The following is a 25,988-nucleotide window of genomic DNA, read 5'->3' on the forward strand; positions in this document are numbered from 1 at the left end:
TTTCTCTCTCTCTCTCTCCTCTTGTTGCCTAGCTGTGAGTTTCATCCCCTCAAATTGCATCAGTTGCCTTGGAAGAAACTTGGGAATGAGAGAGGTTTCTGGTGCCATTTAAAGTGCATGCAGATTCTTTTTATCTGTCCTCAAAGCCCCGCCGCCGTCGCTCTGTGTATCAGAGGTTCACAATGGGCACTTTCCGTATGAGAGAGACAGACACTGGGTCATCTCAGGCTTTACCATCTCTACTCACTTTAAAGAAAAAGGAACCTCCAAATTGTAAGCTGTTCCATGGCTTTGTGAAACTAAAGCTGCCCTATGCAGCACCGACAGAGAGACACTTTGAATGAGTCAGATCGACTCGAGCTGCCAACTCTGGGTTTAAGATATACTTTTGAACCAATATCAAAACAGGAGCTCCTGAATGTACAAATGCGGAATGGCAAACAGAGGGATGTTGATGTAAGGCCGCTAAGGAGCTTTACACACAAAGAGTGAAATATTACAAGAGGGGGCTTACATAAACTTTGTCTCTGGAGTGGAGTTATTAACGTTCAGCTTTAAACACTGGTGACCTTTAAAGCTGCTCTGTCATGCAGCAGGAGGAAGCACATTTAAATACTACTGACTCATAATGATGAAACCTTAGTATATGTATGAGGGTAGGAAAATATTTGCACAGAATTTATAACATTATTCTACTATATTATACCATATTGTAGATCAGGGTGTCAAACGAAAGGCCTGTGGGGCAAATCTGGTCGGCAGGAGGCTCCAATCCTCCTGGATCCATAAAGTGTATATTCATTTGTCTTTCTTTGAGTTTTGATATCTTGTCTCTGTGTCATCTCTCTTTATATATACAATTTCCCCCCCCCAAAATATATATCAGGCCTGGGAATAAGTTGCATCCGTCAGAAGCCATAGAAGCACATGCAGGATTTCTTGTAGGTACTTTGCATCAAACGTCTATATACGTATAAAAATGTCCTAAACTACAAAAATATGCTTTTTGCTATTGTATGCTTTTACTAAACTCAGTCTATTTGTAGGTTATTAAATTTGTTCTAATTTGATCTCCCTTGACAACTGTCAGTGAGCGTTCACGAGGACGCCTCCAGCATCCTTCTGGAAACATCTGTCTTTTTCACTAAAACTCAAATACTCACTTTATTTCACTTTTATTGTAAGTAATATAATCATCAGCATATTGAAACAAACTGCAGATTTTCTTCAATTGTGCAGTTAAGATGGAGCTGTGACAATAAACGGGCCTAGAATAAACCCCTGAGGTACGCCACAGCATTCCAAAAGAAAGGAGTGTTTGTTGTTGTTATCTGTGTGAAGGCTATACTTTAAACCAGGACACCTCAAATGTGCCGGGTGGTACAGTGGCATTCGATAAGTCAAAAGCCTAGTCCGATCAGGTCAGGGTTTTCTTTTCGAAAAGAAAAACTTCTTACATTGCAGAAAACTGTGAGATCCGCAGAGGGCTTTCGTCAAGAGAAGGTAAACAGTGGCCTGTTTAAAAATGTATGAGAAAATGCCCTGCAGACAAAGAGCATTTTTGAAGAGTGCAGCAGTGAGCTGCAGGGTGGAAGAAACCTTTTCATTATCGGCCAAACATGAACAAGAGTCAAACCCCCGTGTTACAGATTGGAAGTGGATATAACAAGGACATAATTGAAATTGGATTAATTTCCATTTTATCTTCATGGGACACCTGAAAGCAAAAAAAACCTTTGGCATGTGTCTAGAAATTATTAAAATGTTTCCAACATGCTAATTTGTTTCTCATCCAATTACAACTTCCCTGCTGACAAGATTCTGAAAGTTTTTACTTTTCTAATATTTGAATGTTTATAATGGCGGTTGTCAAATGCATTTTATTTTAGGGGCCACACATGCAGCCACATTTCATCTTGAGCAAGTCGGACCGGTAAAATAGTGCCGTGATAACCTTTAAAATTAACTTAAAATTTTGTCTTTGTTGGGAGTATACATGATGAAAATGTCTGTTTTCACAAAATCAAAAAAAAAAAAAAAGAGTATTGAAAATGACTACAATCTCAACATGAAGCCAATTTCGTTGCTGGCACAGGTCCAAATAAAACAAGAACATGCAGGTACATAGAGAAAGTAGAAAAGAGATCAAAAATAATGAAAGATATCACATACTTAACTGGGCTTATTGTGATTTTAAAAGTAAATAAATCCAATTTTTTAATTAATGCAACTATTACACATATATCATACGAAACTGTGCATGTTAAGATTTATACAGATTATATCACCAGTGCCGTCTCAGTTCAGAGGTAAATCTGTGAAGTTATCTCGCATACTTTCCACATGTGCAATGAAGATCAAAAGTTAAAGCCATCGTAGATTAAAAGGTATTTCTGCAACGGATTAATGTCCGCAGTACAGCTAAAGCTCGTCTAGATTAATCGTAGCAGCAGGGTGATTTTTTCTTTTTTACACGAATGGAGTAGAACTCTCTCTCCAAGAAGACGCTTGAATATGTTGTGTAAAGAGGCGTTTGATTCGCTCGTCAGATTCTTGACGGTGAAAAGTGACTGAAGATATTTTTGTTCTTTTAACCTTGTCTCATATATCCATCCATCTCTCTTGTCCCTCATGGTCACGGTGTGCTGGATCACAGTTGACATCGAGATGCGAAAACACACATTCACGCCCACAGCAGAGACATAAATACACCTAAAATACAGGTTTTTGGAACGTGCGTAGGAAACTGGAGTAAAAATCCTCTATGCAAGTATCCTAAAATTGAAGTGGGGATATCCTCGCTGTGAGGTGAAAGTATTAACCACTACACCACCTATTTATCTGTACATATTAAGAAATCTTTCATCTTCACTGTCCTCGTGTTTGACACCATCTTACCTTCCGGGTCGTGTTCTGCCTTCAATAAAACAGACGCCTCTGAAATGACACTGCCGGGAATCAGAGGAGGAGGGGATGTGTAACGACAGCAGATGATGGGAGATTTTACTTCCTGATCTTTCAGGATTAGCTTAACATGAATTTAATGGCCGTGTGTTTGCACAGGCGAGCTTGGAGCAATGCGATCTCATGTAAATCGCACACGTCAGAACACGGGAAGAGAAATATCTAAACGATACGCTAATTTGGAAGGCTCGACTGTACTTTGTTTGTCTGATGAAAAGCTTCTGGATTAGTTTCAGTTCTCAACATCAGCTTTCAAAGAACCAAATCTCAAGAAGTTTAAAGGAGCAGCTGTCGTTGCTTTGAGTGATTTAGAATTTCTGTTTTAACATGAAATCCTGCCCAGTGAGTGTCTGAGGATGCATCTTATTACCAAAGGTTGTTGGATCCTTTGTAATTTTGGCAGACATCCAATCGTGATGATGGACTTTATCGTCCTCATGGGGCTGAAGAGAGCTTAACTCTCACTGAACTCCTTTTAGATTAAATAAGCAACCAATTTTATTCACATGTATTTGAGTGTTTACATCTTTGACATTTGCTTATTGAGTGCCTGTCTTCAAGTGCTGTGAATCCCAGTGAAAAAATTGAACATAAAGTCTAAATTACAGTCAAAAAAATCCTGTTTTTCTGACTCTGAATCATTTTACTCCCTGATTATCACATTGTGGTAATTGCTAATTGCGTTTCTGTTTGGCAATAAGCGCCACTAAAAACGTCAAACAAGACCTAAGACTTGTAATCACTGTTTTCATCAAATCAAACTTTGGTGGTCTAAGTGTTTATGTGCTTTGTGATGAGCAACGGTTTCACTGCTGGTGGTCAGAACCGATGTCCTCATAAATTATAACTTTTGCAGATAACTAACCTGCTGATATTGTTCATATTTTAAAGGATTTATTGGATACATGAGTTCATTAAAGACCCCCAAAGAAGGATTTGCATTCTTTTTTTTGAGATATTCTTCAAATGCCTTCCCCAGTAAGAGATGAGATTGATTTCTTCTTCTGGTCTTTTCACTTAAAATCCAAAAAGATTTATTGCATTGAAAATAAGTAATTGGAAAACCAACTCGAATAATGGCGTACTGGATAAAAAGGGGGGTAACCCAGCAATCCGTCATCTAAAAACTAATTTCAGAGACCGGACTAATGGCAGACTAAAATAAAACAACTCGAATCATCTTTTCTAATAAAAGTAATAAAGCCCAGAGGAAAAAAACTGCGACCATGAAACAAACACACCAAATCTCACTGGGATATTAGCAGCCTCTTGTTTTCCTCCCTCGTCTTCAAATCTTCCCAACTCCTCTGACTGAGCAAAATATCTCTCATGTGTGCAACCTGCGGAGGGAAGAAAAAACCAAGTTTCATGATAAATGAACGCAACTATCAAGTGGCAATGCTAGATAAGGAAATATTCTCTGTTATGCTGAATTAGCTGCGCTTTAATTGAAACCAAAACTTTTTACTTCAGTAACTTCAGCCTTTTTTTAAGAGACTCAACAGAGCTTTCATTCACAGGCATGAAATAAAAAAAGCCAAACTACTGAGAAGTAATTTAAAAAAAGGCTGAAAATATATAACGTCAAGTAATCACTCATTGAAGAAATAACGGTGTACTGTTAAAACCATTCAGTCACTTATTCAAGCATTACACACTGACACACAAAACTGAATTTGGAGGAATTATTGGGAGAACTGGGGATATGATTTGCTCCTGACAAGAGTCTCAAAGTCGAGAGTTCTCGTAGACGAAGCTACTCTGTCACGCTCAATATCCAGTCCATTTCTGTCTTTTGTCTTCAGCTGAACCAGAGCCGAGAAGCCACACTCAGAGATAGGTATCGCGTCGTTCCTGCGTTTCACCAGGCTGAATTAGCATATCTAAACAAACTTTACAGGTCTTCTTCTGTGGTGTAAAATGGCGCTCGTCAACCCGCATTACGGGACATTATCGCCAACTTCCTGTGTAGAATTTGCAGTGTTTTCCCTCTTTGTGTATTTGTGTACTTTGGTTTCCTCCCTCGGTCCAAAAACATGAATTCGAGGTTAATCAGTGACTCTAAAGTATGAAGGTGTGATTGTCCTGATGGACTGGTAAACCTGTTCAGTGTGAATCCTGACATCAGCTCGAGTTCCCCACGAGGTAAAAATTAGATAAAGTGTTACAGTATATAGATGGACATTAAACAACAGACAATATAGTCAAATTGAGACAAGTATCGTGGACGCTCGAGCATTGAACAGCTTAAATGTCCAGTTTTATAACTTACAAATGACTCCAGCATGTTCAGTCTGATTTTTACAATCTTTAGATTTTAATGCTTCAAATGATGTAATTTAGAATCGTTATGCGAGTACATTTCTTATTAATGCAATAGCGGAGTGTCTTTGTTCTGCTTCATATCAACTGAAAAAGAAATCCTGTCCTTGTTGCAGGGATGTAAAGAAGGATTATCAATGGGGGGGTTACCTACGGTTTATTGTTGCCCTTGAGCTTAACTCAGCACTGACACTGTGATTTCTTACCTTATTCAACCTTTATTCATTGTCACAGTTTGAATTTCATCTCACTGCAAGGTGCTGCGTTGGAGTTTTGTTTCCTTGCCAGGCCCTGCTAGTCCACAGATAAGAGTGATGAAGCCTTCACAAAGGGTTCAGTGGCGCAGTGAGGGAGCAACATGACGACAAATCTTACCCGCACCTTCTTATCTTCCACCTCCGTACAGAATCTACTGACTGCTGTTGTGCTTTGATCTGCACAGCCCACATTACCTCCTCAGCACATGAAGGACTGAGCCCATGACATCTTCTTCTGTGTTTATTCTTTACACGATGCACAAAAACATTTTTTTTATTTTTTTTTATTTTTTGGGGGGGTAAAATGAAGGTACTGATTGAATCTTGGATGACGCACTTCCCGCCTACCTGCAGAGTGAGAATTTAGAGAAAGAAGCTATTTACCGGCGCATCGATTGTCCTGGTAATGGCCTCTGATCGGAGTGTGGTCACGATTATTAATACCTCTCGGTGCCTCGATAACGACGTGAGCTCTGCAGCCAAAAGCGGCTCCAAGATCGCTAAACAGTTTCACCTGTTTGCAGACGGCGTCTCTGAGAGATGCTTTATTTCCTCACATTAACCACACACACACTCACACACGCACACACACACACACACACTCACACTCACACACACACCATGGAAACTGTGCTCGGGGGAGGACCTGTTTCTCTTTTCTTGCAAAACCCAGTTTCTGCACAGTCATAGCCATTGTGAGCACAGTTTGAATTAAAAAAAAAATACAGAGCTGTAGCTCAGCAACTCAGTCAGTGAAGCTGAAATAGTAGAAAATGTTCCACCTTGGTCTGAGTCAGCCTCACAATTGGTGTTATCACAGTGTGAGCGAGAAGTACATCACTTACAGCAAACAATGCATGCGCTCTCCACTTTGCGTCGTCATTGTGTCTTTATTACTTTGAGTTTGTTCCTATTGGGGCACAGTTGCTAAAGTCATTTTCCATCTTTCCTTGTTCATGTTGACTGCTCCCGTTGGAGATCTGACATCTGGTATCACAACTGCCGCCACTGGTGTGTGTGTGTGTGTGATCGTGACCGTGTAAAGTGTTTTGAGGTGGCTGAAAATGCACTATATAACAAAGAAAGGATTTCAAACGTGAGATACAGAAATATTGCGTGCATCATTTTGAGCAAAACAAAAATGAGTTTCATCCATTGTGGAATGACAAATTGTGAAAAACTGTGAATACTTTCTGAGCCAAATAGCAGCGTAGGGATCAATATTTTGGTGTCACTGGTGGAAGATCTAGGTTTTCTTTCGATGTGCAGATTGCATGTTCTCCCTTTGCGCGTTGAAGTTTTCTCCAGTTTACTCGAACAATCCAAGGACGTGGATGTCAGGTTGATTGTCCAACTCTCAGAGATGCAAATCCTTCTGGTGCATGAGAAAGCACAACGTCATAGCATAACCAATCGCTGCTTCGCAGTAAATTAAGATGCACTGCAGCTCTTGAAAAATAAAGGGATTGAAACGTCTTTACTTAAAGGAGTCTATGTGTTTCTGTTCTTTGAAACTCTTAAATAGTGTCTTAACCTTGACTGAAGGCCCATTTTCACAGCAATGGTTTCACCAAACTTGTTATGTTGTGGCTCTCCATTTACACAACGGTGCCACTGTAGTTTACAGAATGTTTCCTTGTAAATCCAAAACCTTTCTGAGATGAAAATGCAAAAACAGGCTTTAAATGTCATTATTTTTAATCTAAAACCACATCCTCACCTCAGTCCTGGAACCACATGTCAATTCTTCAATACAAAACCCTAGAATGTCGGCCCAACATGGTATTTGGCTCCGATCAAAGCTGCGTGTCCTCACCTTTTTGCCCCCACCAGGAGAGGAAAGCCAGGCCTCGTGCTCACGCACAGATTTGTCCTTGAGGAACTAGCCGATGCCGTTCGTAATGAAAGATTCAGTGGCCTCCGACTTATCTGTTCAGATCTTCTGCTGACCTTTCACAGAGGAGAATAACATGGATAATAAATGCTGCTGCACTGAAACTTTCATGTATCAGGCTTTGATTCACGCTGGTGCTGAAGGTTGCATCAGCTGTAACATCTCTAGTTGAATATTCCCAGAGTTTAGTTGAATACCCTTACATGTTCTGAATTCAGATTATATATTATGCATACATTTTTATTACATTTAATTGTCTTTTATTGATGTACCTCCTGGCATGTATTTCTTATATTCTTTCTTTCATTTTCATAAATGATTAATCCCATCTAATCTATATCTTATTTTCTTTTTCTAGGCCATGAAGCTGGTGTCTAAGAAGAGGTTAATGAAGCAGTGTGGCTTTCCCCGTAAGTCCCGTCTTAATACAGTTGAACAGAAGAAGCAGATTGAACAGTACTTTAAAAGATTTAAACCAGATTTGAATAAATGCTGCAAACGAAGGAGAAGCAGGCCACAGATGAAGAAAGTAATCCAGAGGTCAATCTACGTTCTCTGTAGTCCTCGGCCCATCTGTCATCAAATTCCAGCAACGCAAACTCCCCAGAGAGTGAAGACGAACGAGCCACGCCATCGGCTCAAACTCACACGAGCTCGTGTTTACGGAGGACGTTGACCTATAATCTCAATTCTAAATAGCAGCGTGAAGGTGCGCCATGTTAGGCTAAGTGCTTCTGAGGAGGTCAGATCATCGGCACATGGATGTGTGGCTCTCCAGAGCATCCCGTGTCTGCAGGTGGAAAACTGAACGGTTTCTGACGTAAGGGGGGAAATAAATCACAACCATAACGTTGAAGTAACAGACATTTTTGAAGAAAATTCAGCTTTGATCAGGAAACTCTCTGACCTGAAGGGATTTGGGGAAACGGGTCGTGATGAAATCCTGTCTCACTTCTTGTTTGTGTGGCGGCCTGCAGGTCGTCCGCCTCCGAGGGGACCGAAGGCAGCCCAAGGAGAGCAGCCCAAAATCTTAGGCCCCCTGGAAAGAGTGTACCAGGAGATAGCCATCCTCAAGAAACTGGACCACATCAACATTGTCAAGCTGGTGGAGGTGAGCGTTTCTCTTCTTCTCAAAAACTTGAGCCTTTTGCTGCTTGCATTCAGAAACCAACACAAGTATTAATCCTGTCAGACGCAACAACGTTTGCAAGCGAAAATGGAAAACTTTCGTTGCACTTTGGGTGTCTAGTGTTTACATGAAAACGGTGCTCGGCGCCACTGAAAATGCAAATTTCTGAAAAGGCTCTGTCTCCGTGGAAACGGGGGGGGGGGACACAACTTTTCTGAGATGCTGCGACTCCGTATGTGTACCACGGCCGTAGTAAACAATTCTTCTACACACGCACGAGTAGATGGACATTGCCAACAATGGCAGCCTCCAGAATGTCATGGCTCCCAGCCAGAGAGAGTCACCGTGATAACAATCCAACTTCATCGTCTGCCCATACAAATGTCCCTGTACTCACCATTGTTAATGTTTACAGTGTATTTCTCTCTTTGCATGTGTGTTTGGTTTCATCACAAAAACAACCAACAGCGCCGACTTGTGGCCTGGCATGCCAACGACATCGTTTTGATCATCTCTGCCATTTCCATATAAATGGACATCGTTTTCAATAATGCTGCAAAATCTTTCAGAAATGAAATTAATTTGTTTTTACTTGAAATGTTTTCTTGTAAACTGAGCCTTGGATCAATGTTACGGTCCTTCCAGACCCCTCAGGTCACCTGGATCAGCCTTACTCTCGGTTCCTGGGTCAAAACCAGACGCGCAAAAAAAGCAGCTTTCCGTTTTTATGCAGCAAATATTTGGAACAAACTACTTAAACAAAGCTGAAAACCTTTCTCTTTGCTGGTGCCTTTCAATATTCTGTGTTGCACTGTATTTTTAACTACTGTACTTTTTAGTTGTTATTTTTTAATGCTTTTGGTCTTTAATTGCTTTCTATTTCATTTGAATGTGTCGGTGTTTTTTTTTTTTCCAACTTTCTCAATACTCTTGCTTCTGCCAACTGAATTGTTGCTGAAACGTGCGGTATCAAAGTTCCCTCGCCTCGAGCGCAGGAGGAGACATCACATACTTGACATTGTTTTCGGGGATGAACCTGAAAGTACTCAATTTTGTGGAGGTCTTTAGATGGAGAAGCAAACACGTCCTCTTTATTTTATTCAGATTTATGTTTGAGTTATTTTCGTGATATTAGGACGTAGACAGCAGGTTGGAAATCCTGCGTTCAGGATTATTTGTCACCGCTCTGTCTTCAGATCATCTCTCTTACTTTGTATTCATGTTACGGGGGGAAACCCCCCCATGGTGGATAAACCAGGCGCGGTGTGAGACGGGCTCACCCTCCAGCACATTTATCACGCTGTAGTGATATCTCTCTGCGAAAATTCCCCTTCAAATGAATTCTTGTGTGTGCAACATTTGGAACAGAGTCGGTAACTTCTGAGCGTGAGCAGACTTTTATTTCCTGCAGAGGCAGATGATGGCCGATTGTGACGGCGTGACTCGAGGAGCTCGCCGCTCCCCCGCGATATCATCAGAGTGTTTATTCGATCTGGGCCAGATGGCGGGGGGTAACCTCCACCATGCTCGGGAGCTAAGCTCCAGCAGTCAGTCAGCAGGAAAGCAGTCTGGCTTGCCTGCGCCAGAAATATAGATTTTCTTTTTTTTTTGGGGTGGAGGAAAACTGGAGTGCCTGTGCTCGCTCCAGCAGAGAAGACGCACACACACACACATATACACACTCTCATCTCTTCCCTCTTCCGCCATCACTCTCACTCTTATAATGGGCATATGTGGGCAGGAGGAAGACCTGCTGTCCCCCTCGTCTCTCCCTCCTCCTTTTAAATGTGCTCGGTAGCCCGGGCCTGGATCACATTCATTAGAGCCGTCCAACTGATTCCCGTGAGAGAGCTGTCCATCGTCGACTCATGAAAAGACTTTTTTCTCTTCGTTTTCAAACATTAAAGCCCACGCCGAGTGGAGCAGATTAAAAGCGATGAAAGTGATATGGTCATTTGTCACAGATGGTTGGGAGCCGGCCTCATTCTCACAGAGGCGCTAAGCTCTTGTAAGAGCAGACACTTTTATTAAAATCATAAACCCAATTTCTGTCATTAAAGATAACTTTTTAATGCATTTCAGTCACTGCATTTATACTACTCGACCTCTTCTAATTTAATGGCTTGACTGTTCTGTACCAAGTACAAAGACTTTCTGTATAAAAGCATTTATTTCAGATGTGTTTAAAAACGACTGGATGTCTCAGAACATTTTCATGCTGACATCAGTAAACAGTGTTGTTGTTGCTTTAAATCAGAGCTCTTCCTTCAGCAGACAGGAGATATTTAAATTCACCCGCATGTTTGCTTCTGTAAAGTGACTGCTGACGGTTTTCTCAGTCAAACGACGGCTTTGCATGTCATTGGGAAGGACCGCTTTTATTCAGTTAACTACATTGACTCACTGGAACACTGAAACAGGAGTAAATTTAGACCTTTTAAATCTGACAGAGCTTTGCCAAAAAGTTACGTTTTCCCCCCGTTTACATGGAGTCTGTGCGTTTTCAAAAAGTCCCACCTTTAGAAACCATGTCCACACAACATTGCAGTTTCACGTAACCGCATAATTTTTGACCGATGATCCACATTGCGCTGCGTTTTAGGAGCCTGAAAACAGAGTGGCTTTGAGAACGGGTTCCAGAGTGAAGAAATTTAAAACGACGCCTCAAAGTCGACAACTGGACGGGCAAGACGCACATTTTCTGATGTGATGTCATCGCTGTCTTAATCTCCAGTTTTGGTGGATTTCTGTAGCAGTTACAATGCCACCTACAGGCTTGGCATATGTACTACATCCTTTTGAATCGTTTTCATGGTACCTTGGTCGCAGATCTTTCCTGCACTGATGCTGTGAAATGGAGATAAAAAAGATTGTTTTGGCTTGTGTGCCAAAACCCACCCTGAGTTGGAGTATTTTCAAAAAGTTGCATTTCCCCCTATTTGCATAGAGTCCGAGTGTTTTCAACAATCATCAGGTTGTGTTTACCTCCGTTTCACTGGAGATGGAGTCGCAGCGTTTTTCCAAAAGTGGCTTTTTCTCCGTTTACAGGGAGTTGGAGCGTTTTTATCCTGGGAAAATGTTTTCAAAAACTTGTGTTTTCAGTGGCTCGTCGTTTTGTAGGCAGACCCCCAAAACATAACGAAAGTTTTCCATTTTCACTTGAAAACGTTGTTGTGTAAACAAGGTCTGAGTATGAACTTGACAGCTTCTCAGCAGTTACATTCAAAAATCGGGAAATACATTCGTTTATTCACACGATCTCCCCTCAGAAAAAGTGAGGAGTTACTTTGTGAACATCCTTAAAATGACACTGAGGTAAAAATCAGACCCACATCTGTATTCAGAGCAGAGTGCAGTGTCAACATCTTCCAGCGTGTCTGGAGGGGGTCTTTAATTATTTGTGGAAAATATTTGGCTGTCAGGGGGATGGCCTGTATTCCCAGAGGATGTTCTCCTCCCGGGTGCTCCCTGCGCACACACACACACACACACACACACACACACACACACACACACACACACACACACACACACACACACACACACACACACACACACACACCTCCAGCACATCTTTGTTTTGAGTCTCTCTGCTCTCATTCTGGTCGTCATCCGGTCCGAAGCAGCTCATTTGGATGCAGACCGTGTGGGATGTTTCACCTCTTCACCCCGGTGAGCTCTTTGGTGGCTTCCGCTGTATATTTAGCATTGTGGTCCTGTTGAATAATAAAATGTCATCCTGTGTGAGTTTTGGCCGAGTCCGAGCACAGTGTGTTCCAGAATCCGTCTGCATTTACCCCGCTGCCTCCGTCAGCAGTGAAATCATCAATAATTGCCGGCGTGCCAGGTTTATTGGCAGCCACACATGTCAGAAAATAACAGAAGCACCACCGTGTTGGACAGATGAGGTGGGGTTTGACTCATTGAGCAGCTCCCTTTTTTCCTTCCCATTTCTTCTTTCAATCATTTTCATGGATGCTGACCTTTGTTTCATCAATCTGGAGAAGTTTATTTCTCTGCCTGCTGGATGTTTGTGCCTCTGGGGCTCCTGGGAAAGAAACTGTGGGTCTGTTTGTTGTTATGACGCGTCTGAAATTCAGCTCTTGAAATAATTTATGGGCAACACCTTCATCCAACTCTTTTATCACAGCCCAATTTGAATTTAGCTGGACTGGACCTGTACAACTATAATATAATAACTTATGAATGAAAAATAACAGTGAATGTTTTCCTTAGTTTTAGTATAATGAGGTACAAGAACGACATGAAAAGGCGGAAATGTTTTATTTCATTTTATTTCACCTTTATTTATACAAGTCATCTTGTTGAAAACAGAGACGCATGTTAAAACATCTTGCATCAGGGTTGTCAAACAAAATCTGTCTGCAAGAGGCTCCAATCCGGTCGATTAAATCACCTAGAAAATTGCAAAATATTTAGGAGAAAACAATGATTTTTGAACGAATTTCTTAACACACAACACTGAGACCTGAGCTGAGACCTCAGTGATGCTGGCAGGGAAGGTATCAAACAAGCATTATCCTCAGAGCCGTGCTGTCAGGGTGAGTTAGTAAAAACATATCATGCAACAGCTATAAGAGAAGTATATCGGACATTTCACTGTATTTTGCACCAGAAAGTATCTACAAAATTGGCTTCATGTTGTGATTGTATTCATTTTCTGTAGTAATACATTTTCCTCGTGTATCTTTTGTGCCAAGTTTAAATTCAAGATTATTATGTCATTATATTCCCGGTCCGGCCCACTTGAGATGAAATCCGGGTGTGTGCGGCCCCGGAGCTGAAAACCAAATTCTGTGAGCGGTATGTTTAATCAACATGTAGGTGGATGAATATGAGGGCAGCATACCAAGAGTGGATTTATAGATGGTGGTTGTTCTAATGTAGAAGTATTCATAAACAGCCAGTTGACTGTTGAATAGAAGGTGAAATGATAGTTAAGTTGTTAATATTCAGTTATAAATCTTCTGACTCCGTGTAAAGCTGAACATAATTGGGAAAAAAATAAAAATGTGCTGGGACATTTGTATGTAAAATATCAGTATAGTCCTGAAGAGGAAGGAAGGTGGCAGCAACAAGCCGTTTCCTAGCGATGGAAGAAAAAACATGATTTCTAAGAAGGAAGTCTAATTTCAGCCTCAGCTTCTTCGGAGATTATCAACATGAGCTCAAAAGGTCAATCATATCAGTAAGAGGACAAAAGGTCAATGGAGGAAGCTTCTGAAGTCAGGATACAGGGGCTTTCTTTTTATTGCAGAAATGTAGTTTTTTGTACGGTTAAAATAATCATGAGCTTTTCCAGCTGTGACTGGATGACATCAAATGCGAAATGTAATGCCTCAAAACACAGTGTGAACGAAACCAAATACAACAGTGTCATCAGCAGAATCATTGTTTATTTAGATAGTGGAACACCATTGACATTTAAAAGGCTTGAGGATGATGACGTTTACATTTTTTAATAAGTTTTACATATGTAGTTTCCATGTTTCCTTATGCATTGTGCATATATATATATTTATTTTAGATTTTTGATTTTTTTAAGCCCCCAAAACAGCAAATGTAGCTGTAGTCTGTATTTTATCTTATAAATTTTCCATTTTATTCTCTCAAATTCTGTCCACTGATCTCAAATCTTATCTGCCACAGTGCATGTCTTCACACTCGTTTTCTCAGGACACTTATTTCTGCCGCTTTCAGTGTGCCGACTTCCCCAAAATCCCCCCGCAGTTTGGCTTTGATGCTCATGCTTCTTTGCTTGAAATGAGATGAAGCTTTCACTGTTAATGAAGCTGTCTGATGTCCACTACTCTGATGAAAACAGTGCGATTCCCAGTGAATACATGAAGTTAAAGATAATGTTACTTTCTCATTTCTAAACTTTTCAAAGTTAATTCCGTTTGCAGCCACTGGGTTTGTTTTTCTTCTCTCTTTTACATGCAAACCCTCTTCTTCTTTTTTTTAATCCACATTTGTAAAAGTCCAGCTTGTCAGCTCAGTGTGACAAATCCCATCAAATATTTGGTTCTTGCTCAGATTAAATTTTTTTCCATTTGAATCTGTTTATTCACCAACAGCCAAACTTAAATAGCAGCTTCCAACTGGACAGGAGAGTTCCACTGGCATGCGGTTGTTTTCCACCGTCTGTCAGTGGAAATAATAAAGTAACTACATGTAGCTCGGTAAAACTGAAACAAGAAACTGTTACCAACCAAGAGCCCATGTGGTTTTACAATATTTTCAGTTCTGGTGGTTGAAGCACTGCAGCTTCACACTCAGCTTTTTCTTTTCTTTTTTTTTAACGATGTAAGAATACCCCAGATTGTACATCAACATCAACTCTTAAAAGAAAATAGCCGTTTGCTCTGCTGGTTTGTTGCTGTTTTATTTGAGATAATTTACTGCATAAAACGCTGAAGAAACGCTCACATTTCCTTGTTTGTTCCAGACCTGACTTTTATTTTCAGTTTTTAACTGTATATGCGACATGCTGATGAGTCTCGTCTGTGATTGGGCGGTTGTGTGTCGGAGGTCCTGGAGGACGGCCGTATTGACTCGTATCTGGACAAACGTTTATTTTTCTGTTTTCTGGATTAGTTTTAAGTTTGTTCAGAGATGAACCGTCTACTGCCGCCTCTGTCCTCTGTTCGGCATTTTAAATAATGTAAACAACAATACAAATAGTATCTGCCGAAGCAATATGTTGTGGCAGTGAGTTTATGGAAACAAGTTGCTGCACCCTGAAAAGAAGTAGTGGAGGAGGAATGACTTCATATCGTCCAGCAGACTAAGTTTGAATTTCTTTAAAAATGTTGACTTCGTAATGTTTTGTAAAAAATATATATATATATATTTACTTGATGTCAAACCTTTCATGATGTTCTTGTACAAAAGGAAACAATCGCAGGATTTAGATGAATCTGAACAGTTTTATATGCATGCTGTTACGAAATCGCCAGTTTTTTTTATTGTGGAGATTAATAAAAGTCTTCATCTGGATATAAATCCTTCTCCAGCACAGAAACATGTTTTTTCACACTTTCTTCTTTGTGTTCCTTCTTAATAGTGATTTTGTTAATTTTGCAGGTGCTGGACGATCCATCAGAAGACAACCTTCACATGGGTACGTGCTCCATGTTTTTTCACCCTCTCTGCCTTTCGTCGAGCCTCTGGCTCCCGGCACATATGTCACCCACAAGTTTCCCATCATTAATTCAGAATTCCGGTGGAGGCCGGTTTCCCCTCCACCTCGGGGCTCGCACATTATGCAGAAACCTCCCGTCGGCAGGTCACCGTCGGTCTCATTTCCTTCTTCTTTCTCCTCTTTTCTCCAACAGTCTTCGAGCTGATGCGTAAAGGGTGAGTCGACCACGCAAGCTTTGCATGTTTTCACCTCCTCCGTCCCTTCCTTCCACTCATCTGGGGTTATTTGTCTTCTTAGTTTAAAATGTTCGCATGAAGACGATCTAATGACATGAGACCTTTGGTCATTAAAAAGAGAGTGGAGGTTGGAAAGCAGCATGTGTGTGCATGCGGAAGTCATTCTCCCTCTCTCTCCTTGAGGATCTGGGCTCTGTTTAGTTTTTACAGAGAGCCTGTTGTTGCCTCTGGCAGGAAAGATGACAGTCAGTTGAGCTGATTAATACGGCCATTACCACTATTGAAATAAGCTTTTTATCTGCTCTACACATGACGTGCAGCTAAAAGAGCCGCTGCTTCTGTTGCCACTAATATGATGTCAGTACACTTGCTTGTAAATTGGTTCAGTAGTAGAGACGTCACAAGTACTTGTAATGTGATCACTTTTTACTCTGTTAATATCTATTTGTTTTTTGCTTAAATATTCCTGTATTCATAATGCGATTTTGGCCACCCTGTATTTTCGATTTCCATGACTTACGATCAACTTTCTTCTCATTCTTATGGGAGAAAGCAGGGGCCTTATTTCACTACAACCTGTCTATGCTTATAAAACATTTCCCTTAATTTGTCTACATCATTCCATCATATTTATTCCAATATGTAATGAGGTTCTTCACCTCCATAAAAGTCATAATCATCACTCCTGTTGTTATTGAACCCTACATCTTTCACATCACGTTATACTTCCATGCATTTGAAGCCCAGTATGGATTCAGATGTTTTTCTCTGCGCCGACACACTTTACATATGTCATCATGAAGACAACAAGCAGCTCAGTAACACGTCAGATGTGCTGAAGCATTAATAAACCCATCGACTAAAAACTGTGTAGCTGACCAGAAAGATGAGCCTGGCAGAAACTAATTGTTGGGGGGAAAAAGATGTGTTCACATATTTTAATGCTTCCAGGTTTGCATGTCTTAAGACAGAATTTGTTTAGAGAATCTGTGTTTCTGAGTGAAGAGGTGTTCACTGTTTGGATTTAAAAAAACAAAACAAAAACAGTACTGATTAGTGACAAAATATGCTGGTAAAGCATGAAATGACATTAAATGACAATCATAAATCAAATACTGCTTCGATGTTTATTCTTCTGCACATGGAATCAAAGCAAGTAAGTAAAGTTTATTTGTAAACTGCTTTTCACAGATAAAAATCACAAAGAGCTGTACATAAAGTGGGAGCAATATAAACAAAACATAAGAATTTCATAAAATACATAGCAAAAGTGGAAAATTCATTTAGCCAAAAGCTTTCTTAATTAAAAATGATTAATTGCTTTTTAAAATGCAGAAATAAACATGAGTGACAAAAACAACTTTTTTTTTTTTTTTTATTCCATTTTTGACCCTTTTCACTTCTTATAATTCATCTTAGTTTCCCAGTGTGTCAATACCCACATAGTCTTTATTTACATGCTCTTAAAATGTACCACAAAGGATTCCTCAACAGTGAATATGCCCTGTGGTTCTACTGTCAACACGAATCTGAGCATGTACAGCATTTTTTATGCCTTGTGGCAGTGTGTCGATGTTTACATGTAACATAGTTTCTGTCCTGTGAGCGACGCTGCCGTCACCCCGTGAGCTGTGGGTGCTGCTGGTGGGCTTTACACAGAGCCGCCGGGCATCGGCCTGTTTTAATGAGGCTGACTGAATCCTTTTCTGAAAATGCCCCCATATCGTATTTGAAGTCAAAGTTCTGTGTGTGTGTGTGTGTGTGTGTGCTTGTTCTCTCATGCTGCCTGAATGGATGAATGTCCAGTCCGGTGATGGAAGTGCCCACAGACGAGCCTTTTTCAGAAGAGCAGGCGCGCTTGTACTTCAGAGACATCATCCTCGGCATAGAGTACTGTGAGTAACACACACACACTTACACATGAAACAAGCCGTGTGTCCTCCTTCTCAGTAATAACGTTGTTTGGCCATTTTGTGACCCTCTGCCTCCGCCGTGCCCCGCGGGGCCGGGTTGTAGCCGTGCTGTTCTTCTCATCAGTATTGACCTGCTGTTTAGTGGAACTGTTTTCTCATTTGCTGTAGTAGATCAATTCCGGCAGGCGATGGGCTGAATGATCGGGGATCAATGCTGCCTCTTTCTGAGCTGATCCGGGAAGTGACACGACGGAGACTCATTAAAGACACACATGCATGGCACTCGTGTCTTTTCTCCTCACAGAATTAATTGAAACGTCACTTTTTAAAGTGATTTCAGTCTCGACAGATGAAGCTCTGATGCACTACTGGCTTAAAGAATAAAGGGATTCAATGCCTTTACGTATATACAAAAAAGATCAAATATGAATTGGCTTATTTTGGAATAATTTGTTGCCCTGTTTGAGCTGGAAGCAAATAAACCGGTTACCATGGCGATATGGAGATTGCAGGTGCCTTTGCTGATGCCTGACTGCAAAAAATCAAACTGGCTGCTAGTTGTGGCGCTGTCCAGTTAAATGATCACATTGAACCTAAAAATCTATATACGTCGCATGGGAATCTATGACTCGGTGTCAGTATCACCTTTTATGTGTGCATCGGGCGTGAAGTCGATCTTACATTGCCTCATAAACGTCTGAAAAAAGCTCTTCAGAAGTCATGGTGGTGGTGAAACCTGGAGTAGCTGTAATGGCAGAATACAAACTGACCATAAAACACTAAAATATGAAATTAAATTCAACCAAATAGAAGTGAGTTGTATAGATTTCTGAAATTATTTCACAAATGTTATCACGAGAAGCGTCATGACAAAATGGATAAATAGATCATGAACCATGAATTACAAACTCTTCCCAAACTCTTATGTCAGAATTCATCCAATCACAGAAGCTGCTCAGAAATGTACTTAACTTTCATGACCTTCAGTTCAGTCTTCTTATACGAGATGAAACCAACGACGTTTCCACAGAGAATCTCAACTGCCGTCGTGTTACTTTGACTAAACCCGAGATCCAGACGACTTTTAGGGGGGAAATAATCCTGTGTGTTTTAAAGCAGCTGCTCCTTGTTTCCTTTCCTGCATTTAAACAATCTAATAAACCGTCGCTTGTAAAATGCAGTCAGATTAACCTCACTTTTGGCTTTGGGTGTTCATATTTCTCAATATTAAATCGGCCTTTAACCTGCTGTCTGGCACCGCGCTGCTCCATGATGAAGTATCTCAATAATACATGGCTCTCAGAAGACGTCTGGGAAGGAGAAGGAATTCCAGGCCAATTTATTTGCTGTAGCAGATTGCCATTAGATTTACTACATTCATTCACATCTTCTTTTTTATTTTTTTTATTTCATTTTATAGCTTCTCCGTCACCCCGAGGGGCACCGCTTAGATTTATACTTCCATTTATTCCTCATTTGGATATTTGTCTGCTGTCGTAGCACCAGATACTAAAGGAAATTCATCTTTGGTGTCCTCAGTGCATTACCAGAAGATCGTCCACCGGGACATTAAACCCTCCAACCTGTTGCTGGGGGACGACGGTCATGTGAAGATCGCGGATTTCGGGGTCAGCAACCAGTTCGAGGGGAACGACGCCCTGCTGTCCGGCACCGCCGGGACCCCGGCCTTCATGGCTCCAGAGACTCTGTCGGATAAACGCAAGAGCTTCAGCGGAAAAGTGAGTGAAATGTGTGGATGAGAACGCAGGAGGCGGTTTGGAGCTCTGAGTGGGCGTGAAGCCGTACGAGCTGGAAGCGCCGGCCTCAACCCGATGACTCCACAATGAGAACGATTAAACTGTGATCACATGGCGGACCTCGGTGGCTCTCATGAATATTACCAGAGCCGAGGAAAAATGAAATACTGCAGAAATCAGCCTCCATCTCCATTAAAGGGACTTTATTCTTAACAATTGCCTTTACAAATAGATATAGTAGATATTTAATGAGCATTTTCATAATAATAAATGTACATTATTAATGTACATTAAGTCCAAATGGAAGTTTAGTGGTGGACATTCAAGTTGGGTTTGAGGCCTTTCTGCATGTTCTCTCTGAGCGTCCAGCTCTTTTTTTTTCTTTTCTGTCTAATAAGTTGCATTGAAGTTTAATTAGTGGCTTTGAATGTGTGACTGCTGTATTTCTGTGTTTGTCAGGTGATATATATATATATATATATATATAAGAATAATGCTCCACAATAAACGTGGCCAATGTGTCACTCAGCAATAAACTCATTTCTGAGGCTCCTGACTGCTTTAAAAAGATAAACTGGTTTTGAGCAGCAACATTTGCTTCATGTGTTCAAACGCTTGTGAGGCTGGTGTCAAATTACAAGCCCCTCATACTTCAGCCGAATCAGGTTGGCCAATCTTAGGAAGAGTGTTTTGGGAAAATAGAGGAAGAGCCTCAAGCTCAAACTCATGAATCTTAAAGAAGCATTTTTTAAACTAAATATTACATATTGGTATGTTTAAAAAAAAAAAATTTACAGAAATATTCTGTCTTTACTGTCTTAAACTTTAACCCTTTACAGGATACTTTCTGAAATACTGGTTTGTTTTTTGACATTTAATAGAAATGGAAAAAATTTTGCTCAAGTCCTTCGTAATGAGCTTTAGAGTGTGAAACTGAACAATGAAGTACAAAATAAAACGTCAAGCGACAAACTACTGAAGTCCATTAATTTGACATTACCCCCCCCCAAAAAAAAAAACAATCCCAGTATTATTATTCATTTATACTGTGAAAGAATAACATGACCTCATGAAAGTTTCTTTTACTATCAACATTATTTCAAGAGTGTAAAACATGATCACGACTATCTTGTTTTTATATTAGTATTGTTGTTTTTAAATACTTATTTTTATATTTTACACTGTTTTGCTGCTCTTTTATTACTGTCCACTTGCCCCTCTAACAATGCAGATTTCTCCATGTGGGGCAAAAAAAAGGATAAATTTATTTTATCTGGTCTTGTTGTGTATTATACGTTACCTATCACAGTCGCATCATTCAACATTGTTACATATTTTAAAAGCAATTAAGAGACACTTTAAGCAAATGTAAATGATTCAGGAAGTAAAAAATGGTTAATTACGTCTGTTGACATGAACTTTCACAACTGAAATTAGTTTCTCAAAGTGTACATAAATGAATAAACATTTTCCGCCTTCATATTCAGACACATGTGAATCAGATTTCATGAAAATATGAGCAAGTGCAGAGGTTTTGATGTTGTTTGGTATCAAAACTGGACTGTACTATTTTTTTCTTTCAATAATTTACAACCCAAACCTTTATTCACTTCTTTCTTTCCACCGTTTGGAGCTCGTACGTTCAAAATGTGGCACCGACACGCTTCAGGCAGGTTCAGAAAAGGCTCATTTCACGAATATTGAAAAAAATCCTGGCTCTCTGACCCGGAGATCCATAAGCAGAGGTGGCTTTCCACAACATGTCGGTGAACGAGGGGCCAGAATAGAACATTTGATTGCAGACAAAAAGCTCTTGAAGCTCTAAGAGCGCCCCGAGTGCTTTGGCCCGCCGTTCTTCAGGCTTTTCAACAAACGCACGCAGCACGAGTGCCCGACTCGCCCTGATTAGTCTCCCGGACATGGATTTGCTTAACCCGCGTTCCAAGGAGCAAGTGAATCAGCGGCGCGAACCTCAATATCCGACACTCGTATGTCACCGTGGCCCACTCGGCTGTCGGTGGAGTTCATGGCGCGTCTGATAACAACAGAAGGGGAGTTTAATCATCTCGTAGCCATGAAGGATGAGAAAATGGATTTCCAGTAGAGAGAGATCAGGCTGAAGGCAAAGAGCCTCTGTTATCTGATCAAATTCATCTTCAAGGTGAAAAGAAAATCACGTTTTTATTTTTTTTAACATCACTCTTTCTGCCTTCTTTGAAGGCTCTGGATGTTTGGGCCATGGGAGTCACCCTGTACTGCTTCGTCTTCGGGAAGGCAAGTGTGAACTTCCTCTCTCTTCACATGCTCGGTTTACAGCTTGTTGACTCCTCCTGCTTCTTCAGGTTATTAATCATTTTTAATGGAATCCCTCAACACTTTCCAAGGCTTCATATCAATAAAAATAAAGAAATAAAAGCGCGACTGCACTAGGGGGGGGATTATTTATTGTGTTTCTACCTTCTGGAACTGTCCTCACCTGGAAAGAATCATGTTCTGTCTTTAAAGGCTCCCACTTATGAATTTATTAATTCAGTTTTATTTCTGGAGCACAAAATACAACACGGTCATTTCAAGGCACTTTTACAGAGAAAAACCAAAACTCCGAGGTGGAGACTCTCTGCAGGGGTGGGGATTCTCAGTTCAGGCTAGTCTAACATATAAATTCATTTCAACTTGGATTTTCTAAACTCAGGTGAATGCATTAGCCAAGAACAACATTATTATTGTACTTAATTTAATAAATGAATGTTCAAGTTGTAATTTTCATAGCATTTAGCAGGAAAAAAAGGATGTGTTCAAATTGAAGAAGTAACTTTCTCGCTGAGGATTCAGGACAGCAAATTGTGTTCGATTAGGAAGAAATGGATTGATTGCAAATCAGAAATGCTAAAAGAAATGCAAGCTCCCTTTTTATCGATTGTATGTCGTAATACCGCTGACATAACGGTTTCCTCTCACTCGTTAGACGCCCGTTTTCCAAATCCTCTGACCTGATTTCTGGTCATCGTAGCTGGTTGTTTTGTGCATCTTCCTGATGAGTTTCCCTCTTTTCTTTTTTTTTTTTTTTCCCCCTCTGCAGTGCCCGTTTATTGACGAGTACATATTGGCTTTGCACAATAAGATACGGACCCGGCCTGTGGATTTCCCTGAGACGTGAGTGCATCATTCCTGCTTTATGAAGAAGAAAAAAAAAAGGAGTTGTTCCTGCATCCTGAAGCTGAAGCCTTCAACATTGACTGTCTGCATCTCATTTTCCTCTTTTGTTAGTTTATTTCATGACAAACCTGGCTCAGTAGTCAGTGTCTGCAGACTGCAAATGTCACCTGTGTGCGATCAAAACAAAGCAATGAAAAACCAAGAAGACAGAGGGATGGTAGACCTGGTGGAGTAGGTGGGGGTGGGGGTGGAGGGGTTTTGAGTGGCAGCTGGAGTGTTCGTCAGACGATGTCGTATTGTTCATGATGAGGGTCTTTCCACAGCCGCCTCAAAGGACTGCGATTGTTCATGGAGCTAATTCATGGATTCATCTGTTGCTCTAAATCTTTAATAACACTGAATTCCTAACGCAATTTACAAAGAAAACCTATTACTTTTTGAGCATTTCGCTAATTTGTTCATCTTATACTGTCTGATAGCGTAGGAACATAGCTTTATATGGGAGCAGAAACTTCCCTGTTATTTGGTAATATGAGAAAGTACTTTGTTGCTTTCCTTTTGTAAAAGCTGTTCGCTTAAAAAAAAAAAAAAAGAGAGAGAGAAACGTGCGAGGTGTTCAAGGACATCTCCGAGTGTCGGCCATGTGTGTTTTCACACAAACTCTCCGCTCGGACACAAACTGAACAAAAGCTTCTGAACACACCTTTTTTCAACAAAATTTGTAATATTTTCCCCTTTGAGTGTGACATTTTCCTCAACGATTAGACACTAAAGTTTGCGTGAAAAGAATTTCACCCCAGTGACGACTAAAGTATTTCTATTCTAACAGAATGCAGTATTATATTTTGTGAAACTTTGTTTCAGACTATCATGCACGTATTTAACTTGATATGAGCTTTACGCATCGTACTGCAGTATCTGGCTGCATGTGGTGAAAGAAATCTCCATTTACTCTACAGGCTGGGATAGTGAGGGGTGGAGCGCATTGCTCACTTGAGAAGAGCTATTATGTCGTTATATTTACATTTTCAATACAGACAAGGCATCATTTGTTATACCAATAATTTTTGGGAAATTTTTAAGCATCGGAATTTGTGTCTTTAGCTACAGAGAGATATTATTTTGTCATATAACTGAATGTTTTTATGTAATTGTATTTATTATTATTATTATTATTATTATTATTATTATTATTACTAGTAGTAGTAGTACAATTTATCCTAGTGTATTAATATTTGTATCATTTAAGTATCTCAAGGCTTGACCGTGCATCTTTTCTTCTGTGGTCATCCTATATTATCTATTGAAGTCAACTGTTATCTTCCTCAGTTCTAATAGTTAAGCAAAGTAATCGAATACACTTACGCATGCATGCATGCGTGTGTGTGTGTTGATTTACAGCTCATGTTTTATAATCATTACTGAAATGCCCTGAATTTAAAAGCACTCATGGATGAAAACTGTTTCCTCCTTTATGCAAATTCTGTTATTTTTCTGATTATTTCTGGAGTTTGTTGATGTCACATTCGGAGCTCGATGATCCATAAATCATTGTTTTTGTCCTTGGTTCCGGTGAAAAGAGACGCGCGTTGAGAAAATGACTTGCTTCAGCTCCAACATAAGAAAATTAAGCTTTCACTTTCACAAAAAGGAGCAGAAATGCTGCTTACTTCATTTCAGCTGATAAATTAAACGGCACTGGCTCAAGGATACTTTTCCATGTGGATCTTCCTCAATAGCTTTATATTAAAAAGCTCAATATTTCAAAGCACTCAAAGTTTAATTTAACAATATGAAAAATCAATGAATATATCTTGAGTCGAGATTCCATTTCGTATTGAATAGAAGTGTTCTGGTAAATATCTGTCTTGTTTCTGAGCAGTCAGATAATCCTGGTTTAAAAATACTGAAATACACAGCGAGGGAACTGGTTTGGTCTTTTTACATAGAGTGGGATGCACTTAAAGAAAATATTCAAGAAAGATTCACAACAACGCAGCTTTATGGAAATTCGGAGTTGGACAGCGTGAATTCCTGTCTCATCACGTAGATTTGAGTTATTGTGAAGCTTTATGTTGCGTGGAATAATGATATCAGCGTCTGAGCCTCTTGGCATGAAGGCTGACGAGTGAGGACTCAAAACAGATTTATAAAACACTACACGCTTTCTTCAGAGACCTCCTGTCTTCACGTCTGCTTCAGCAGAGACTCATTCTTCTCATATTTCGTGAGTAGGGTTCAGGATTAGACGTTTCAGTTTGCTTTGCCTAGTTTTTGGTTGTTTACTTCTGATGGCTGGATTAGGAGGCGAGACGATGTCTGCTGCTGTGGACCAGAGAGACGTTTGAAACCTTATGAGCAAACTGACACTAGTGTTGATGGTCAAACTTTTTTATGAACATGTCCTCATTTCGTAACCCGCTGGCCTGCAGTCAACATCTTTAATGTGCAAAATAATCAGTTGATGGAGAAGATCCAGCAGCCTGGTTCAAACAGAGCAGATCTGAGCCACATGCAGACCGTCATCGTCCTACGTGACGCCAATAAGAAATACTGAATCAAAAAGAAATCGGTGTACATGATGCATGCAGTACTTTGCTTTTTATATGATTTCTGCTTAATTTGTTTCAGTGCATAAACTTTGAGCATGTTGTTTTACTTTGCAGACCTGTGGGCTCATAAAAAGATTAATGCAGTTTTTACCAAGACGTGGCCATCGAAGTCGAGATAGAAATAGAAAGACTTTATTATCTTTATATAACGCACCAGGAAATTTTTACTGCCTCAATCAGGAGCCAACCTGAGGCTCTCTGTTGTGGTTCCTTGAAACTTTCACTAAATCCTAGGTAAATAAACATTTTATCTTTATTTTATTTACACATCAGGAAATGTTATATCTTGTTTAAAAAGCCTTAAAAAAAAAAAAAAGAACAAACTAAAATGTGAAACATTTCTAAAACTACAATTGGGGAAAACTAAAATGACATTTTCAAAACAAAAAGCTTAAAATGGGAAAAAAAGATGCGAAACTGCTTTAAAGTTAAAATAGTAAAAAGAGCCTAAATGTTTACAATTCTACATTTTAACTGACACTTCATAAAGGCAAAGTAAGAGACAGTTTCTGTACGTATATGAAACTTTAAAAGCTCTGTTAGCCTTATTTTAGAGGTTTAAACGTCTTTTGCGGCTCCAGTT

General features: G+C 40.1%; 1 protein-coding gene across 2 annotated transcripts in view; it reads left to right on the plus strand.

The window, feature by feature from the left end:
- The window catches only part of camkk1a (calcium/calmodulin-dependent protein kinase kinase 1, alpha a), a 68,622-nt gene that overhangs the window by 37,136 nt on the left and 5,498 nt on the right, over nt 1-25,988 (plus strand). For both annotated transcript variants that reach the window (XM_080483842.1, XM_080483841.1), the window contains exons 5-12: nt 7,796-7,847; nt 8,415-8,548; nt 15,674-15,710; nt 15,925-15,946; nt 17,774-17,862; nt 19,420-19,619; nt 21,858-21,911; nt 22,717-22,790. In XM_080483842.1, the coding sequence (XP_080339968.1) occupies nt 7,796-7,847; nt 8,415-8,548; nt 15,674-15,710; nt 15,925-15,946; nt 17,774-17,862; nt 19,420-19,619; nt 21,858-21,911; nt 22,717-22,790 (662 nt within the window). The remainder of the gene's footprint in view (nt 1-7,795; nt 7,848-8,414; nt 8,549-15,673; nt 15,711-15,924; nt 15,947-17,773; nt 17,863-19,419; nt 19,620-21,857; nt 21,912-22,716; nt 22,791-25,988) is intronic.

Source organism: Lipophrys pholis (genome assembly GCF_963383615.2).
Source record: "Lipophrys pholis genome assembly, chromosome: 16".
Lineage (NCBI taxonomy): Eukaryota > Metazoa > Chordata > Actinopteri > Blenniiformes > Blenniidae > Lipophrys > Lipophrys pholis.